The 22,410-nt window shown below is 30.0% G+C and overlaps 1 protein-coding gene across 1 annotated transcript; it reads right to left on the bottom strand.

Moving 5' to 3' along the window:
* Positions 1-17,108: 17,108 nt before the first annotated feature.
* Positions 17,109-20,613, bottom strand: LOC111198297. The gene is made up of 6 exons (XM_048769862.1): positions 19,465-20,613; positions 19,032-19,284; positions 18,660-18,786; positions 18,288-18,575; positions 17,982-18,212; positions 17,109-17,718 (listed from the first exon to the last, which is right to left on the bottom strand). Exons 1-6 carry the CDS (start codon positions 19,532-19,534, stop codon positions 17,239-17,241), a joined length of 1,449 nt encoding a protein of 482 aa, XP_048625819.1. The 5' UTR covers positions 19,535-20,613; the 3' UTR covers positions 17,109-17,238.
* Positions 20,614-22,410: the final 1,797 nt, after the last annotated feature.

Raw genomic sequence — 22,410 nt, 5'->3', positions numbered from 1 at the left:
TGCGGTTCCGATCAATGGTGATGAAGACTCACCGTTTCTAGGCTTTGCGTATTTTGAAAAAATATTCAAGCCATGGATTCAAAGATTGTTGAGGACTCAAGCTTTACTCCTTTACCGAACAAGGACTTATTCAAAGAATTCATTGATGTGTCCCACATTGAAGCCGTTATCACACGACTTTGGATCCGAAGCGTTGCCCACAAAACATATGGGCGCTCCATTACTGCTCCTACGCATCCAATCCAAAGCCATGAACTGCCGACCTCAAAACCAAAGATGCTCAACGAAGAACAACCAGTTCCTGGTAAACCACCACCGTTACGAGATAATTAAGAAGTTCACACCGTCATGTGTATTCAGAAAAGGGGTTCTAGCTACAAGTCATTCACCTCCACTCCGCCACAATGCGATTCTTCTTATCAAACGCGTCTTCCAAAGTCGGCTTGTGAGACAAGAAAGCGTTTGTTTTCTGAATGTTTTATTATGTGGAAATTATTTGCTCCTCGGAAAGCTACGTGGATTCAGAGAAGATTCCATGTTTTGTGTCAAACCTTGAGGAAAAGGTTGTTTGGAGGAATGGAGTATTGATAAGATACAACTTGGAGAAGAATATGACGTGGCCATCTTCACCATGATCAAATCAATAGTTTCAATAGTTTATCTTTATTTATTTTATGTTTAGTGTATTCGTGTTTCCTTAGTTAGTGGATGTGTTAGTTGCCCACGTTGAAGTGTTGGTTAGTTAATCTATTTTGTATTTAAGATCGGTTCACGTTGAATGAAAGGAAGAAGAGAAAATTTGCAGTAAACTTGTCCCTGAGAACAAAAGTGTTCTTGTTCTTGTGTTCTTGTTTTGATCAACATTGATTGCCCTTGTCAAGGGACCTATCAGTGGTATCAGAGAAAACTCTCTTAGCTCTAAGGAGGAGCTTAATTGGCATCAAAGTATGTTTTGTTTTTGATCCGGACCACCCTATGGTATCAAAAACTTCTATATGTGTTTTTTCTATTTAAAAAAAAAAAAAGAAAAAAAAAATTGTTGTGATATAAGTGTGTGTGAGGAGAGAGAGAGAGAGAGAGAGAGATATGAGATGAGATGAGGGGAAATGCTGTTGGGAGGATCGTGAAAATGAGAAAACCCTAAAATAGTTGTTATACTTTACAACAGAATTACATGATTTGGGGGTGTTTAGAAAATGGGAGGCAAAACTGGGCGGAAATATAATAAAAACAAATTTCAAAGTTGAAATTTTACTTTTCTATTATTTTCATTTTTTCTAAGTTTTACTGTACTCAAGAGACTTATATTCAATTTCTTATAATCAAATCTCATGTAACCATCTAATAAAATACTTAATTTCATGAAATATATAAGTTTGTAATATCATAATTTCATTTAATTTAATTTTTATTCTACAAATTCACTATCAGGTTCAACTAATACTAAGTTACTAGGATATGATAAATTTATATGAAAATTATTTAAAAAATATCGTATAGAAAAATAAAATTTATATTCTTGATCGGATTAATATTTTTGGCTCTTAAACAATTTTTCAAAAAAAAAATTGTTAACTACATAATTAGTTTATTGATGAGATGATCTTATTTTTTAAAATATTTTAGTCAAAAAGTCACTTATCGCATAAGAACCTAACGTTTAGGCCGAAGAATCTCAGGCCTACTATTTGGTTAGAATGAAACTATGTCAGCTCGGTTTTATATCATGATTTAGAAATTTAAAATTTAATTATGGTCATGAGAAGTTTACGTTCACGTTCCAATCATGTCTATCTTCAATATTTTTCTCATTTTTGTGTCGTTTTTTTTTCATTTTGGTTAATGCTCAATATAAATATTGATTTTTGAGTTTATTCTCATTTTGTTATTTTGTTTTGGCCTGAGATTTAGAAAATATTTAAGATTTCAAATTATTAAAAAGATACATACTTAGGTTAAGATATGCGCCTTGTGCAGAATAGCTATTTTATATTTATTACTTATTTTATATTTTTTTGCATATAATAAAATAATAAAATAATAATTATATATTAAATAACTAAGAAATTAGTTACTACTATGTAATAAATTGGCGTGCGCATATAAATCAAATGACGGCTCTTGTTTATTCGCAATCATTTTAGGGTAAATTAGTCAAAACAATCAATCTTATCTATCGTATATGATATATAATTAAATTTAAATGATATTAACATAGATATATAGTATACTTTTAATATGAATATTTATTAAACGAGGTTTCTACTCATATAATTTTATGATTATTTGCATATTTGTGTAACAAATTTTACACCAAAGATTTTTTTAATGTAGAATGTTTAGTGGTTTCAATAATTTATAATCACTTAAAAAAATTAGCAGGATTTCAAAATTAAAATATTACCTTTTCAATATATGTTCAACGCATATATCAAAATATAAATATGTGTTTTCATATGATGTATAGTTTAATTTAAACGATATGAAATATATATATATATATATATGTATTAACATAAACACCTATTAAAATAAAATTATTTATTCATATGATTTTATAATCATTGTATATTATTATAGAAAAAAATTTAACATTGATCACAAATGTTTATGTGAGAGTTTTAACAGTTTTAATAATTTATACTCGTTTTGAAATTTTCAAAATACAACATATACAAAAAAAAATCTAAATTTTTATTATATGATTAATGTAATTTTGTAATTATTTTAATAATAAATAATTAAAAATGATAGAAAGTATACAAATTGTTAGCAAATATTTATTATTTAAAATCATTAATTGACATATATATCTTAACCACATTAGGTAATTCCGTAGGTTTTATTTAAGTAAAGAATATATAATAATTTCAAATTGATAAATGAATGGTCCATAATGGACATACTATATAATATAACATTACCTAGAAATTTAATTTTAGACTAACAAAATTCTCAATTGATTTTCAAGCCGCCACATAAGCAAAATTAGCATTTTAATTACGTGACAAGTCAGTACGACACTTTTTTAATTAGTACAAACTACATGTTATAACTTTTTAAATGTTTCTTTATTAATATGTAGGGGATACCAGTTGTACCAATATAGTTGTGCCAAGTTATACAATTTTATACCATTATTGATGGGTACGAATTGAATCAATTGGGAAACATCTAGTGCTTAATGTAGCGTTGGATACACATGTAGTGTCACTTATATTCACTTTATTATAATCAATTATCATCTAACCATCTAATAAAATACTTAATTTCATGAAATATATAGGTTTTGTAATATCATAATTTTATTTCATTTTTTTTTCTACAGTTTCACTAATCTAGTTATACAAGTTATACGATTTTATGGTTCAACTAATACTAAGTTATACCAGTTGTACCAATATAGTTTTGTCAAGTTAATAAAAAGTTATACCATTAGTGTTGGATACAAGTTGAATCAATCGGGAAACATGTAGTTCTTAAAGTAGTGTTGGGTACACATGTAGTGCTTAATGTAGTTCTGGGTATGAATGTACACTTATAATTTGTCAAATTTGCTTACTGTAGGGTTGGGTATGAATTGAATCAAATGTAAAAAAAGTCCGAAACAATGGTGCTCGAGAAAAGAGAAAAAGAACAGGCCGAATAGGAGAGGAGAGGGAAGAGGAGGGACGAGAAATAAATAAAACAAAAACACCCGACTGATTAAATAAAATAAGGGCATAATTGACTTTAACCACATTTCTTAAGAGTATAGATTAAATGAAGAGTATGATAGATTCATTAAGAATATGTGAGATTATTTTTTTGTCTTTAAGAGCACATGAGACTCTTACCCCGTTAGAGATCATAACTTATACATTTTGATTATTTTCAGTAAAAGAAAGAAAAAACTTTTCTGAACAAATGTAGTCCAAGTTTGGTTGTCATCAATGTTTTTAAAATTAGATCAAACCAGCGGCCGAACCAAGTTAAACCGTAAACTGTCAACATATTCTGATTGGATAAATATATTAGTGAATAAAAATGAATCTGTTTATTATGGTAGAATTGCTAAAACTAACATAAATATTCATGTCAAACCTAAAAGTATACCCCACTTTCAGTCAAATGCAAAACCAACCTAAAGGGGTAGTAAAAATACTATGTAACCCTTATGACCAAACAAAAAAAACAGAAATGTATTTTACAATTATTTCCTTAGTAAGTCTACACGTAATAAAAAGAAGTCTACATATATGTAGACCTCCTAAGAAGTCTATTGTGTAGACTTATTATGTAGTCTACATCGTAATTTGATCTATAAATAATTATGTTTTTGAAATGTATAAAAATAATTATTGTGATATTGTTAATTAATCATCAATATAATGATCAATATGAAGTAAATAAATTAAAATTTTATATAGCTAAACAATTTTAAAGAATATACTCTAATTTGGTAACCATGTGTTAGACAATATGGTTTAGAAACAAAAGGTTATAACATGTTATGTATTCTAGTGGTAGACTTCTTAGGGTTAGATTTATATTTAGATTTTTTTTTTTCTGTTTTATTGACTTAAATTTGTATATTAATGTTTAGTAGTTTATATTTTGTATAATTTGATATTTGACACAATAATTAATACTTTTTATTATAAAGAAAAAAATTTAGGGTTTGAGATTTGTGGTTTAGGGTTTCGTAGACCTACAATAAAGTCTATTTATCTGGTGACGTCTTTTTCAGTCTACATTTTTCAACTTTTTTTTTACAAAAAAGTCATTATATTTAAACTAATTAGTTGAGTTCCTTAAGAGTAAAAAAGTGAAATCATATACTATAACTATTAAAAAATAAAGAAATAAATTTAGTAAATCATATATTAATATTATTAAAATAATAAAGAATAAACAACAATAATGAAATTATTATAGTAGACTTCCAAAAAAGTCTACTATGTTACAGTAAAAATCTACTCCAACATTTTAATTTTAGTAGACTTCAAAAGAAATCCACAATGTCGTAAATTTTAACCTAGTTATATTTTGTCTCCCTATATAAATAAAATTTATACACTCCCTCTCTAAAGTGGCTGCACAAATTTTATTAAACTCTCTCACTTCTCTTCAAAACTCTCTCCCTTCTCTCTAAAATTCTTTCCTTTCTCTCTAAAACTTTTTCATTTCTCTTATTTCTCTTTAAAATTTTCTCAAGTCTTTCTCACAATATTATCTTGTCATTTTAGGTATTATCATTCATGGTTTTCATCTTCTCCTTTAAAAAATGTAAGTTTAGATCTATAGATGTTAAATGTGTATTTTTATGTTATTTACTTCTCACAATATTATCTTTTTTTTTGTAGGTATTATCACTCATGGATTTCATCTTCTGCTCTAAAAATGTAAGATTTAGATTAATAGATTTTAAATATGTATTTATATGTTTATATTCAAATAAATTTATAGATCAAGCTCTGTGCATTAACTTGCTACTATTTTATCTTATTAATTCTATATTGTGAAATATTATCAGATTTAAAATTATTTTCACATTTCAAAAAGTATATATTTTTTCAGATTTGAAAATTATCAGACAGTGTAGACTTCTAAAGAAGTCTGCTTATAAACTAAAGCTAGTAGATTTCATATGAAGTTTACTAAACCCACAAAGTTTAAGGAATCTACAAAAATATGACTTTAATTTTATTTTCTATGTTTTTTAATAATTTTATCTTATTTTGCAGGAATTTTCTTCCATGGTTGTTCTCTTCTCCTCCCAAAATGTAAGGTTTACATCTATAGATTTTAAATATGCATGTGTTCTAGTATTTATTGCATATTCAAATTTTATGTCTTTAATTTATTACTATTTTATCTATTAAATTATATTTTTTAAAGTTTTTTAGATTTAAACTTATTTCATATTTTCAATGTATATATTTTTCAGATCTAATTTCTTTTTGATAGAGTAGACTTCAACTTAAAAGTTAGGGCTGAAGTCTACTAGCCTTGACTTTTAAGCATATTTCATTAGAAGTTTACTCAAATATGATTTTAATTTTTATCTTATTTTTCATAATTTTATTTTATTTTGCAGATATTCTCTTCCAAAGTTTTAAAATCATCTTCCCAAAAATATAAGTTTTACATATATTCATTATAAAATATTTTGTGTTTATATTGAACTAAATTTATAGATTCATACTTTATGTTTTTGCTTTGTTACAAGGTTGACAAAAAAAACTATTTTAAAATATTTTTCAGAACAAAGTATTTTCAAATCTTCTAAATTTACACTTTTAGATATGAAAATTTTCCGTTAGTGTAGACTTCAACTAAAGTCTACTAAATAATCAATTTATATCGACTTTATAAAAAGTCTACTAAAATATGATTTCATTTTTATCTTATGTTTTCTCATAACTTTATCTTATTTTGCATGTACTCTTTTTCAAGACTTTATTTGAGGCATCAAGATTATTAAAAATCAAACACACTCAAGAATACTTTTTAATATATTGCTCTGTAATAATTTTTCATAATAAAATATTAATTTTTAGTATTAATTTTTAGTTGTGTTTCAATTGTATGATATTATTAATTTTTTGTTAGATATCATTTTTTTCACAAGATCTAATCAACCAAACAAGTAAAACCACCTTAAGCTAAAATAATAACTAACACACATGTGAGAAGAGGAAATTCTATACAAAATTCTTAAGAAGTTTCAAGAGTAAAACTAATCACAAATTTTTGCAATAAGCTTCAAGTGTATAATTATAACACATTAACTTTTCAAATTCATCCAAGACCATTAAAATTTTACTAACATACACTGTAAAATAAATAAATCGTGAAAAAAATATGATGACTAATACACAAATGCACTTTTAATAGAATTTACGACGTAGACTTCAACTGCAGTATACATTTGTAGATTTACAAAGATGTCTACACTTATTATCTAACATATAGTCAATCCAAAAATTTCTAGTGTAGTTGGCGCTGACTTGATACACAAAGGCGTACAAAATGAGTCTTAGATAACTCGATCAAGTTCTGCACTTGTTGATCATTCGTGACAGGCATAAGAGGAGTATTCGCCTATTCAGAGTCATTTGTTGTAAAATAACGTCTGCTAAGGAAAATGTTAGCACCATCTTCTCGATTTTCTTGTCCAAATCATAATCTTCTTGTGCCATTTCAAGAAGTTCACCATGTGTACAGCCATCATGCACAAGGAACATTCTTCCTCCTTTCCGATTATTGACCACAAACTCTCACAAAGAGTCTTTCACCACTCATTCTCCGTATACAACAGGTAACAGAGCTATTTTCGGAAAAATACAGTTTACATAATTAGCGGAGAAATATTTCATGTTTCATAAAACTATAAAGGTAGACTTACAAATACGTCTACAATTACTAGCTAACAACATAGTCAAATTAAAAGTATTATACTTTCATAATTATAACAGATTTTCTTTTCAAAATCACTCGAACCCGTTAGGATTAACTAATACACACTGTCAAACAAAAAAAGTCTTGAAAAAACTTAATGAATAATACACAAATTCACTTTTAATATATTTTCAATGTAGACTCCATATTCAATCAACGAAGATGTAGACGTTATTTTCAGTTTACTAATGTAGACTATCAAATAGGTCTACTCTTTGGGTTAGTTTTTGCAATTGAAAATTTTACGGGTTACTTTCTATATTTGAAAAAAAGTTGTGATTTTACACATGTAGACTTCCATTTCAGTCTACACTTCAAAATGATTAGTTTTTTCAATTGACCAAAATTTACCCATGATTTGACTTCCGGGAGTTGACTTCATATGCAGTCAACATTTTTGAGGTTTTTTGAAAGATGTTAGTTCTACGAGTAAATGGAAACGAACATCTACATATTTTTAGACTTCGTTTGAAGTCTACTATCAAATTCGACGGGTTAGTTTTTCATTTGACCAAAATAAAATAGTAGACTTCACATGTAGTCTACCTTTTTTTTTAAGATAAGAAGACTGCATATGAAGTCTACGATTTAATAAAATTTTAATTAATTTTTCAACTTTTTAGTAAACACAAAATTAACATATTCAACGAAGTCAAAGTTTTGGTCAAATGCAAAACCGACCTTTTGCAAACTTCTCAGGCAGTCTACACTTCGTAGACTTCCGTTGAAGTCTACAATAAAAAGTAAAAGTTCAGTCAAATGTAAAACTAACCTCTTTTACGTAGATGTCTTAGTAAGTCTACCTAAATTTTTGTTTTTGTTGTCAAAGATAAAGACGAAGACTGCTGGGGAAGTCTGCGGTACAAAAAAAAACTTGTTTGGTCAAATACAAAACTGACATGTGCGTTGACAAGTAAACTGCATCGTACGTCTGCATATAGGCGTAGACATACAAAACAGTCTACTATCTCGACACAGATCTGAAAAATGATGAAAACCATGTAAATAGTTATCTTTTTCTGATGTAAAGCTCGTTTCCAACCTTCTCAACCGTTCAAACTCCAAATATGAACAAAAATAACCGCCTTTAACTATTCACTAATGAAGAAACTCAAAAATATGAAATTTGTGTTTATGAAATTGAAAGTTATGAGAGTGTTTTAGATGGAAATGTAGAGGAAATGAGAGGAAATGAAGATTTGTTGGTTTAAAATGAGAAAAAAAGTGGTTGAAAATTGAATTCTAGAGCTTTAAGAGCTCAAAAATGGTGGTTTATGATGGTTGGAAAAATTGATGATAATGGTGTTATTGTAAATAAAAAGAAATGGTGTGGGTGTATTTGGTTTTTCAGTGAATTTCGAAATTAATAAAAAAATAAATAATAATGGCAATTTTGTAAATAATTCAAAAACATAGGGATAATATAAAAAATTCATTGATGAATAGTAATGACAAAAAAAGGTTGGTTTTGAGTTTGACTTGAAAAGATGAGTTAGTTTTGAAAAACTCCTGTTTATTATCTACTACTATAAACAAAATTTATTAATTAGTTTTTCTTCTTAATTTCCTTTAAACAATCATAATTAAAATTTTGAAATAACACTGTCACAAATATTTTTTTCATTTTTATTATCTTTGTTTTAATTTTACAACTCACAACTATGTATCTATAATGTTAAGATATTGATTTTTATAATTATTTTCATTTGATGTATTTTAATTTTATTTCATGATTATGTCTACTGGAAATATTAATAAATAAATTTAACTAAGTTTGTATAAAATATGCAGAAGAAAAGCAGAAAACTTATATATCTACTTCTGATTTTAATTTTAGGTTTAAACTCAATTGAATCAGGTTATGTTCAAAGTTTCACTTTCCTTTTTTCAAATTTCTTAGTTGTAACTCAAGAGAATTATTTTAAGGTTATATCACTTATATTCAGTTTTATACAATCATTTCTCATCTAACCATGTAATAATATAGTTAATTTCATGAAGTATATTTTTATGGATCCACAAAAAGCCAATATTAAGAGAAAAGTCACAAAGTATAAGGTAATACTTGTAAACAATCAAAAAGAATCACAATTTTTAATAGAATTATTATTTTGAATTTAAATCTAAAATATGTTTAAAATTATTACTACAATATGTGCATACTTGTAAACAAGCAAACAAGTTTAGAATTTTATCTCCATTACTTTTTTTTTGGATTTTTAGCAGTTTTACTAAGTTTCGCTCAGTTATACAACCGTAAAAACACAAACATTAAAATGTATATCATGAACTGCTATGTGTTTTTCTCTCGAAGCTGTAGAGGAAAACAATTATACACAAACTTTTCTTTGAACAAGAGTGATGAGAGTTTTAGGATTTGGGATTTCCATGTGGAGTTTTCTACAATCATTTCTCAACTAGCCATATAATATTAGAGTTAATTTTATGAAATATATAAATTTTAAAATACCGATGGACAATATTAAGAATTTGATCCTCAAAGTTGTTCACAATTATTAGAATAATACGTGTATACTTTTGTAAACAACAACCAAGTTTATAATTTTATCTTCAAAGCTGTAGAGTAAGTCATTGCATTAACTTGATAGAAGTTCAAATTACTTGTAATACCAAATCCCTAGAACTATGACAACATGGATTAAACAACAACCTACAACTATCCTTCCATTATTGGTTCCTTCAGTTCTTGTGGTCGCTTTGAGAAGTTGAAGTTCTTCTTCTAGCACACGAACTTGGTAGTCCAAATGTTGCATCTCATACTTGAATGCCTCATCGACCCATCTGAAGACACGATTGTCGTTCATAAGCTACAAAATAGAGTAATTAATGGCGGTTTATAGAAAATTTGAAACACTAATAACTAAAGTTAAATGGTTTTACTTTCCTTTGAGCCGCATGGAAACATCGATAATTAATGGCGGTTTATAGAAAATATGAAACACTAATAACTAAAGTTAAATGGTTTTACTTTCCTTTGAGCCGCATGGAAACATCGATAATATCGGCGGAAAGGGTTTGGACCAGATTTGGAGATGAGCTCGATGACACCTGAACTGCAGTAACCTGATAGGGATCCCCTGACTTCTGACTCTTGTCCAGCCACCACTCGTGGAAGAGGAACCCGACCGATTGCTCATTATGCAAAGAGAGAGAAAGAGAGATGAGATGATGGAAAATGTGATTGAGAGGATTGGGAGGATTGTAGAAACAGAAAAAGCCTAAAAATAGTTGTATGCTTTACAAAAGAATTACATATGACTTCGGGGTGTTTAGAAAATGGGAGGCAAAACTGGGCGGAAATATAATAAAAACAAATTTCAAAGTTCAAATTTTACTTTTCTATTATTTTCATTTTTTTCTTAGTTTTACTGTACTCAAGAGACTTATATGCATTTTCTTATAATCAATTCTCATCTAACCATCTAATAAAATACTTAATTTCATGAAATATATAAGTTTTGTAATATCATAATTTCATTTAATTTCATTTTCTTCTACAAATTCACTATCAAGGTTAACAAGTTTTACTATTCAACTAATACTAAGTTTTACCAGTTGTACCAATATAGTTGTGCCAAGTTATACAAATTTATACCATTACTGATGGGTACGAATTGAATCAGTTGGGAAACATGTAATGCTTAATGTAGTGTTGGATACCCATGTTGTGTTACTTATATTCAGTTTATTATAATCAATTCTCATCTAACCATCTAATAAAATACTTAATTTCATGAAATATATAAGTTTTGTAATATCATAATTTCATTTCATTTCTTTTTTTTCTACAGTTTCACTAATCTAGTTATTCAAGGTATAGGATTTTATGGTTCAACTAATAATAAGTTATACCAGTTGTACCAATATAGTTGTGTCAAGTTATACAAAGTTATACCATTAGTGTTGAGTACAAATTGAATCAATGTACACTTATAATTCGTCAAAATTGCTTACCGTAGGGTTGGGTATGAATTGAATCAAATGTAAAACAAGTTCGACCTAAACAATGGTGCTCGAGAAAAGAAAAAAAGAGCAGGCCGAATAGGAGAGGAGAGGGAAGAGGAGGGACGAGAAATAAATAAAACAAAAACATCCGATTGATTAGATAAAATCAGGGAATAATTGACTTTAACCACATTTCTTAAGAGTATAGATTAAAAGAAGAGTTTGATAGATTCATTAAGAATATGTGAGATTACTATTTTGTCTTTAAGAGCACATGGACTCTTACTCCGTTAGAGATCACTACTTATACATTTTGATTACTTTAAATAAAAGGAAAAAAAAAACTTTTCTGAACAAATGTAGTCCAAGTTTGGTTGTCATCAATGTTTTTAAAATTAGATCAAACCAGCGGTTGAACCAAATTAAACCGTAAACTGACAGCATATTCGGATTGGATAAATATATGAGTGAATAAAAATGAATCTGTTTATAATCTACTACTATAAACCAAATTTATTAATTATTTTTTTTTCTTTTTAATTTCCTTTAAACTATTATAATATAATTTTTGAAATAATACTGTCACAAATATTTTTTATATTTAAATTATATTTGTTTATAATTTTATAACTCACAACTATAGATCTATAATGTTAAGATATTGATTTTTATAATTATATGTATTTAAATTTTATTTCATTATTATGTCTACTGGAAGTATTAATAACTAAATTTAACTAAGTTTGTATAAAATATGCAGAAGAAAACCAGCAAATCATATATATTTGGTTCTGATTTTAATTTTATGTTTAAAACCACTCGAGTCAGGTTAAATTCCTACTTTTCCTCATGGTCAGAACCGTTCTTATGATCAGAGCCGTTCTTCTGATTTGCAGAACCTTTTTTAAGGACTGTAGTCAACAAAAACCTTTATGTAGAAATCTGCAGTAGTTTTCAATTGATTTATCTTCTGCAGTTTTTAGAGTGTTAAATCTAAGAACAATTTCTCTCGGTTGTTTAGAAAGAACTCACAATGCAAAGGTTTGGCACCGACAAAGAGATAAGACATTGAAACAAAACTTTCTTTGTGAATGTGAAAAGTGGGTAGAAGGCCAATGAATTTTTTTTCCGGAAAAAATAGATGGTATTTGTTTCATGTTTATAGTCCACGACGATCCATATTGTATATTTATTAAGTACCAAAATTTTTATGATAAAAAATGGGTCAATTGTTTAATTTAAATTATTCTTGCTTTATAAAATTAGCAAAATTCAGTACTTATTTTTTCGTAACTTTCACGCACTATTTTTAATGTTTCTGACTGAATAATGTATTTGTTTAAAAAAAATATCAATATAAAATTTTAGTAAGGATATTCAACTTTTAATCCGAATATTAATATTATAATTACATAAAACCAACAAACTTGAAACTTCTACATTTTACACTTTGATTTTACTTTACCAAGTAGAATCAATAAAGCACTATAAATGAGAAAACACACTCTCATAGTTTATAAATGGACGCTAAACACATCGAACAGGACACAACATTGTCAAAAATTATGAATATATAACTAGAATATAAACAATTATGTTTACGACATTTTTAAAAGTTGCAATTATAAACAAACATATGCACGGGCGCGCGGGTTAAAACTAGCTTTTTTATTATAGGATCAGGTTTCCGTGAATATTACCTCCAAGATATGAGGTTATCCAAATAGGAAATAACATTGTGTATCATTCAATAAAGCTTATCAATTTATCATACAGAATTGTTTGGTCTTTATTAAATGATACAAACACTTTATTTGCACACAGGGGCAGACCTAGGTGAATACTAGGTGTGGCAAGTGCAACATACAAAATTTTAAACTTCCGTTAGTTGTCGTGAAATATTTTTTTTTTTGGTAAATTTGTTTTTTGAGTTGTCGTGAAAATTGAGGAACTCAAATGGCTTAATCTCCTATGTCCCATGCCCTTTTGATTGAAAATTTTGTTTTTATTATGGTGTGGCCCATGTTGCAATGCTTGCTAGATCCGCCCCTGTTTACCCAGTTTGATTTCTTAGTTGATTTATTTGTTGTTTTGGTGTATGAGTTCTGTATATTGAGGTTCATAACTTTTCTCATTAAAAATAAATAAATTTATTAATTAAAAGGATTTAGTTTCCATTTTCTACTCTTTTCTGTCAACTTAAATTTGTTTCATGTTATTCAAGTTTACTAAGATTTGTGATGTTAGTTAAACAATTACTTTTGTAACATGTTTGTTGTGGATGTAATAAAATAGAGATACAACTTCTATCTTAGAATATAACCAAATCTAAAATAATATTAAAAACAATATTATCTTGGTTATTTCTAAATAATTTATATATCGATATAAATTATTAGTTTATAAAATTAATATAGCCGTATTTATTTACACAAAGATTATATATATATATATATATATGTATTTGTTATCGTATTATTTCATTGAGTTATTTTATTTTTTTACCAATCTAAACTAAAATAATATTTTATTTTTATTTAATTATATTTATTATTTTCCCAAATATTGATATATGGAAGTTTAAAATATAGTAAAATCCATATATATTATACACGTAAACTAATAAAAGTCTTAAAAATAAATTATGGCTGATTCAAATTATAATTAGTGTAAAATTGGCAAAATTTGATAATTATAATATTTTAAGAAAAGCAGGTATACAAATATATAGTCACAATAAATAAATAATTACTATATATAATATCAGAGATTCATAATTCACATAAATATATGCATATATATTGTCAATAATAAACTAAAATTTACTATAGTTTTATTTGTTTTACTTAGAGTAGAGATGTCATTAGTGCTTATCTCTAATTTTACTTATTGCATAGAAAATATTTAGTTTTGGGTTTTATACATGATTTATAAGGACTCATAATTTGTAACATGAGCAACATGAGACTCATTTACATTCGTATCTAGGTTGCACGGGAAGCTCTTTCAGATGTATGCTTTCCGCTTCGAAATCAGAATCGGAATCGGAATCAAAAATTTGTAGGAGCTTTCGAAATCTCGTTTCTAAAATTTCTTTAAGAACAGGCTAGAAGCTTATGCTTGTATTTTAGAATCTCGCTTCCGTTTTAATAAATCCTAAGTTATAAATACGTAAAAACTATAAAATTATGTTTTTAATTTATATAAAATATAAAAATCAATAGTATTGAAATAGAGAGAATAAATATACTAATATATTAAACTAATATTATAAATTATCTTGTGCACGATATTTGTTATACATTATCTAACATATATCTTTACTCATAAGTTTACAAAATTATTATTATATTTTGAATAAATATATACACTTTCAACATATTTCCGCTTTTAGTTTCTTACAAAAATTTTGCTTCTATGCCTTTATATGATTTCGTTTCCACGTACCCAGTTCTGATTTCATGTAATATAAATTCATACTTTAGCTCTAAAAAATAGAATTTAAGTTAGATTTAAGTCATCTAACGAAAATGTAAGAAGAACAAGAGAAAGTGAGTAGAATTGTTTTCTTTATTGAGTTAAAAGGAGAAAAAAAATGGAAAAGGTAAGAAAAGAGAGGTAAGGAGTTCTTTTTTTGTCTAAATTTTTTTAATTCAATATTGTTTATCGAACACAATAACATAAAATTTGATATGATGCACTACATCAATAGAGCCAAAACAAATTCTTGAAAAACAATCTAACCCGTTAGAAAATATGAACTGACAAATACGACAAAAAAAATCAATGATGAAGTCCAAAACGAAATTTTTGGATGTTGCCAATACATTGATATCAAAATGATCTTGTTCCGCGCTTTTTAACAATTGAAATTGTTTTCCGCTTCACAACAGACTGTAATCACTTTCATTACCTACACGATAAAAGTTATTTAGATGAAAATAGATCTTTTTATTTGGTTAAAATTGTTCTGGACTAGATCTTTTCCAAAAAAAGATTCTCTGGATATCAGCGAACAATCTTGGTACCCGTCGAACAATCTGCGATAATCATTACAACGAAGATCGGAGCAAAAAATATATATATCTGATTAACAAAACCGGAAAATATTCCAAAAATTTTAGAAAAACACAACCAGAATGAAGTCATCCTTTATATACTAAATCACAAGTCACTTGACCAATTATATTTTGCCACATATTTAATGTTTAAGTTTTTAAGAGAATCAATTATTAAAAAAAAAAATGAAACGAATCAATTCATTTCTTTTCCACGTAAAATAAAAAAAAATTGGTTTTAACTGCCTTAACCACTACAAGCACGATCTCCACCTCCTCTATTACATCAACTATAAATGAACTCTCAAACCACTTCGACAACAAATCTGTTTATAAAATTATTCCAAACTGCTTAATATTTTTCCACAAAGTAACCTTTGCTTTTATCTTTCATATAATTTCTTTTCCTCTTAAAAACGTTTTGAAGTTGCAGACACAATCGATATTGTGCACAAAATGATTTTGAAAAGGATGAAGCAAATTGATAGATGGCTTTCAGAAATTCGCAGGTGTACATTGGTTAGTGGTGTAGACAGTTTATATGATAGTTTTTTTTTTTTGTGGTAAATAGTTCATATAATAGTTGTTTAGCAAGAAAATAAGTAATAAAGTTTTAAGTGATAGATGACATTTAGTTATCTTCCGCTATGCAGTTTTGAGTTCTTTTTAACTTTTTTTTGCAGAGGGATAGTTGTTACCACGTCATCATGTGATGAAATTCTTTCTCGAACCAAATGTGCTTGACTCAAAATATATCTATGTTACTATGTATCAGATTGAAACCACAGAAGAGTGAAATGATGTGAAGAAGAATAATCTTCAAACTTACAAGGAGATTTTCTACTTAATAAAAAATGTCGACGATGGTTAAAGAAGAATGAAACAGAAGGAGATTCTCAACCCATGCGTTGCTCATATTTTGATTGCTAGGTCAGATCTATAATATTGTATTCGAAGGGGTATATAACAAAACCTTTATCAATAATTTTTTTTCTCTTTAATAATTATGGCTGAAAATATTTTATGCTTGAAAATTTCTTAAATCTTGAATTTGTACAACCCCTAAAAGATAATTCCCAACAGTAGTTAATATAACAAATATCAGAAGCTTAGCATATTGTATGTCTTGATATTCTTGAGGTCATTTGAATTTAGTAAAACAGAAATAAATTAAAATTAAATTAAGTAATGAGTTAAATATGTTTACATCTGTTAAATTATTAGTATACTATCTCATAATTTGGTCAACCAAATCTAAATTATGCAATATCACTAGTAAAAAACAGGGCCACAGCCACGTTAATTTTCGTGGGTATGACCAAATTTTCGTGGCTATACGGAGCAGAAGCCACGAAATGCTACGAAACGCAAAACGTACGTATACGAGCGTAGCAAAAACAGCGCGTGTCAAAAAACGTAGCAAAATGCCACGTATTGCCACGAAAATTTTCGTAGCAACTTTGCTACGATTTGAGACGAAACATGCGTGGCAATGTGCTACGGTTTGACACGGATGGTAATGTAGCAATAAGCTACGGTTTGCTACGATTGTTTTCGTGGGTAGTTTTAATAATTATAAAAAAAAATTAAAAACAATTATAAAGCACCAATTTGAAATTTTTATAAAATGCAAAATGCGAATTAAAAGCTAAAATATCATAGAAACTAAAATATATTACATAAAAGTTGCAGTTTTAAACATTCAAAAGATAATACAACTTGAAACAAAGTACACAAAAGATTGAAGCTTAATATATCAACTGACCAAACCTTACATACCAAGGTCTTGGCACCACCTATCTAACTCAGATGGGTTATTGATCGTGAGATGTTGTGGTAGAGCCATAGACTGACCTTGAGCTTGTGGCTGATGTTGAGATTGAATTGGAGCTTGGGGCTGACCTTGAGGTTGTGACTGAGCTTGAGGCTGAGATGGTTGTGCAGTTGAGGCAGGAGTGGAAGCTTGAGATTGGAGAGTTTGCAGAATAATGTTGAGAGTTGCTTGGCTAGTTGACATCCCCCCTGTTACTTGAGTCTTGAAAGCATTGATTTCTGCCTTCAAAGCACTGAAATCTTCCTTGACTCCAGCAATGTCTTCCTTGACTTCAGAAATAGTGGTCTCAAAGCCAGACATGCGCATATCAACGTCTAGGTTGCGCTGCAGTGAGACAGGAATTGGCACAGATGGACTGCTGTTCTTGTACTGAACACTGCCAAGGCCGTAGATTGTACCATTTTTTGTCTTTCCTCTCTGCAAAAAGACAGGAAAATAATCATAAGCATTCATTCCAATCACAAGCACCATAACTAAGATAGTATCAATTCCAATAATTAACTTAGACAATCACAAGCATCTTAACTAACTGAGACAGTCTCCAGTTCAATAATTAACTTAGACAATCACAAGCACCATAACTAACATAGACAGTCTCAATTCCAATAATTAAGTAAGAGTCTCAATTTCAATAATTAACTTAGACAACTAGTAAGCTGAAATAAATAAGAAGAGATGACCTTGATGTATTCTTGGTTGAGAAGATAGCGCTTTGCATTTGAAGCAGCAGTGGAGTCAGTTTGACTGTCTCCAAGTGGAGATCCATCTTGTAACATCTCTTCAACGGCTTCCTCAACCTCCATCACCAGTTCCTCAGTACGTTCGTCTAGGAAGGAACCATCTTTACCCGTGTGAGTCTTCCTTGCAAGGGCTGTGTATGAAGGTGGTTCATCCAAACCTTCATCAACCATCTACAAGAAAGGAAACAGATGGAAGTTAGACAACACTTAAGGCAAAAAAAATTATGAAAAAAAGGCAAAACTGACCATTTGATACGCAATGTTCAGGAAACAGCGTGGGCCTGCACCGTGCTTGTGCATCTTCTTCCCAACTGGAGCAGACTTACGAGATCTTGCAGCTTTTGCACTCTTCCTTTTTGCTTGCTCAGTGTTGTACTTCTCAACCATTGTTGCCCAGTGAGCGTCTAACATGTAAGAAGGTTGCCTATTATCTCTCCTGTTCTGGCTGATGCGGCCACAGACGGTAACCTGAGTTTGTTTCTTCCACTTCAAGTAGATTTCATCATGGAATTGGTCATCCCAGTAGTAGTTTTGCTACAAAAGAATATAAGACAGAGTTAAACATTATAGCTTCCTAATAGTTGAGAAAGGGAAAAGGAAAGGGAAACAAGCACTTACAATGAACGCATGCCACCACTGATCCTTCTTCTCAGGTGGAACGAAGTTCCAGCTTGCCCACGACCCCCAGTAGTTTCCCTGCCATGTTGCTCGGATAAAAGCATGGACTTCAGGATCAATACCAAACCTGAGACAAGACAATGGCAAACATCAAATAAAAATCAAATATTAAACTCTACACTTAATCTTCTAATACACGGTTCAACTAGTATTGACAAAATCAAATATTATACTCTACACTTCGTCTACTAATACAAGGTTCAACTAATACCACAACACAATATTTTTTATTTTGTATTTAAACAGAACAAACCTACTTTAAACTTACTCTAACAGAACATAACTACTTAACAGAGCTAGTATTAAACTTACCACAAAGCTCCATTGGTCTTGTCAGGGTAGAGGTGTGGCTGGTTACGTCTGGATGGCGCACGTAGCAGAGCATCTTCTCTTCTCCTGACATAAGGGGCAGGAGCCACAGGCACAGCACTTGAAGACCCGACAGATGCGTGAGGAACAGCTCCAGGAGGTACAGCTCCAGGAGGTACAACTCCAGGAGGAGAAAAAGATGGGGCCATGGCAGAAGGATCCGATAAGGTCATTTGTGGTCTCCCTTGCCGCATACCTGTAGACAGACAGAGAGTATTAAGAGGAATCAAAACTTTAAAGGGAGACAAAACCGAAAAACAAAAACTTGAAATCAAAACCGTAAGAAGTCTAAATCGAAACCCTAAGAAGTCTAAATCAAAACCCTAAGAAGTCTAGATGGAAGAGGAATCGAGACAGAGACGAGGGGCTCACTAACCTGGGAGCTGTAATTCGGTAGGGCGAGGGCGACGACGTGATTCGTTGGGGATTCCAGTCGAAGGAGCCATCGTTGAGAGAGAGAGAGAGGAGTCTGTGAGAGAGTATGAGAAAGAATGAGAGAGGCGGTGAAGGTTTGAGAGAGAGAGGAGGCTGTGAGAGTCTCGTGAGAATGGGAGAACGGCGAAGGTTTCAGAGAGAGAGAGAGAGACACGACAATTTTTAGGTTTAGAGGAAAAAAATTGGTTAAGTATAGAAATTGGGCTTTAGTTAAGTGGGAAAATTTTGGGTTTGGAGGCAATTGGGTTTTGGGTTTAGGAGGGAAATTTTTTGGGTTAATTATGTGGTGGGAAATGGGTTTAGGGTATAGATAGGGTTTAGGGTTTTACAAGAATGTAATTTTTTAAAAAAAATCTTAAAACTATTAATTAGAATTTAAGAATATAAGAAACTAAATTTAAAAATTTCATATAAAAATTAAGAATTTAAGAATTTAAGAATTTAAACTATATATTACAAATTTAAAAATTTCAAATAAAATTAAAAATTAAGAATTTAAGAATTTAAGAATTTAAACTATATATTACAAATTTAAAAATTTCATAACTTACAAGTTACTAATTGTTTAACTTATTTATATTACAAATTTTTTAAACTTCATAAATTACACATTACTAAGTGATTACTTATTCATATTACAATTTTAAAAAACTTCATAAACTACAAACTTACTAAGAACTTGAATCAGATTCCGAATCCGAATCAGTACAAGCCACATCTAATTCATCTTCTGAAATGTATTCGTCATTAGGAGGAACAACTGGTGTAGATTCATAATCTGAATCATCTTCGACAACATACGTCTCAATGCGCAGCATCACGCTCTGTGCAACAACTTGGTTGTGTGTATCATCTTGTAATGCAACAAGAGCATCCTCGGAGGTTTCTCGAACCCCTCTAGGCATAACTTTTGTACATGCCCACCAATCGTTGGCTGATGTATGTCGTATCCGCGGATAAGGAATAAAACAAACTTGATCACAATTACCAGATAAGATAAATGGATCATATTTCTCATACTGCCAACGCGGAGACACATCAACGATTCCTGATTTATGTTTTCGAATTCCCCGTCCTTCAGTTGTATCAAACCACTTTCATTTAAAAACCATGGCCTTCAGTCCAACGGAGCCAAAATACTCAACCATTATTATCTCCTCGATCAAACCGTAATAGTCAGTATCTGTGGTTCCACGAACTTGGACGCCGTAATGTTGGGTTTTCTTATCTTGGCCATGGCTATGTGTGTGGAAGCAGTATCCACGTGAATGGTAAATCGGCCAAGATTTATACTTACGTTGCGGACCTTTTACAAAATCTAACATCCACATCGGAAACTCATATGTGTTACTCGCTTGCACAACCTGTCAATTAAATTTATATTTATAATTGATAAGTTTCTAATTCAAATTAAAAATCAAATAATATCATAAACTCACATAGTTTTTCACCCATTCAGCAAAATGTTGGTTTTTCAGTATTTGTAGATCATTAGTAGACATATATGGGTTTCTCTCTGTCATAAACTCCTCGAACATCCTGTTATTTTTAAAAGAGATTATGATTTCAGGTATCCTGAAAAATAACAAAAAAATAAAGTAATTGAAGTACCTTTCGTAGGGTTCGAATGTATCACAATTGAGCATCAGAAAAGTCTGGAGGACAGTGTAGTCTTCATCGGTTAGCCATTTCTCTTCAGATTTTCCACTAACCCGACCTTCGTGATAAAACAAGTTAGGCACATCTGGATATTGATATGTAAACCAAACTTCCCCGGGAAGTGGAACCTCAGGTACCACATGTGGATTACCAAAGAAGTTTGCAGAAGCGGTAGATATTTCTTCATTCACATATTGTGCAACGATGGAACCTCCAATGTGTGCCTTATTTTTAACTTTCTTTTTCAGATGGTACATGTATCGCTCGAAAGGATACATCCATCTATATTGCACTGGACCACCTAAAGCAGCTTCGTCTGCTAAATGTACGGCCAAATGTTCCATAACATCAAAGAACGACGGTGGAAAAATCTTCTCCAAATTACAAAGCTTCACCGCAATGTTTTCTTTCAAAATAGCAACATCTTCGTGCTTAAGTATCTTCGCAGAGATATCACGAAAGAAAAGTGCTATCTCTACAAAAAAAAATTATAAGGAGTTAGTCAATAATAACATGTATCAAACCAATTGTTAAGATTATGTACCTGAAATGGCAATGTGAACACTTTTGGGAAGTAATTCCTTAAACGCAAATGGGAGAAGTCGCTGCATAATGACGTGACAATCATGACTTTTGAGACCTGAAATCTTGCTATTCGTCTCGTCTATACACCTACTAAACTTTGAAGCATACCCATCTGGAAATTTTATATCATTTTTCAACCATCGCAGAAATTCTTTTTTTTCTTCCTTCGACAACCGGAAAATCGGGACAGGCATCGTTCCATCAGCCTTCATATGTAACTCAGACCTTCTGCACAAATCAGGTAGATCCATCCTCGACTTTGCATTATCTTTTGTCTTCCCGGGAACATTAAGCACCGTGTTGATAAGATTATCAAATAAATTTTTCTCAACGTGCATGAAGTCCACGTTGTGGCGAAGAAGAAGGTTTTGCCAATACGGCAACTCCCAAAAGATACTTTTCTTCACCCAATTGTGGTCTTTACCGTAGCCGTTTATAATGCTCGCAGGTTTCTCGTGTCCATTTCCTCCACAATCGACAGTTTTCTTCAATCCTTCGATGTTGTTGATTCTTTCGCGAAGAATTTCTTCTCCCGTCAACCATGGTGGAGGATCATCAGTTACTGTCTGCCCCTTTCGAAAAGCTTGGACATTTCTTCTGTAAGGATGCTCCTTAGGCAGGAACATTCTATGGCAGTCAAACC

This window comes from Brassica napus, chromosome C9 (assembly GCF_020379485.1).
Source record: "Brassica napus cultivar Da-Ae chromosome C9, Da-Ae, whole genome shotgun sequence".
Classification (NCBI taxonomy): Eukaryota; Viridiplantae; Streptophyta; class Magnoliopsida; order Brassicales; family Brassicaceae; genus Brassica; species Brassica napus.
This window is presented reverse-complemented; position numbering and strand designations above follow the sequence as displayed.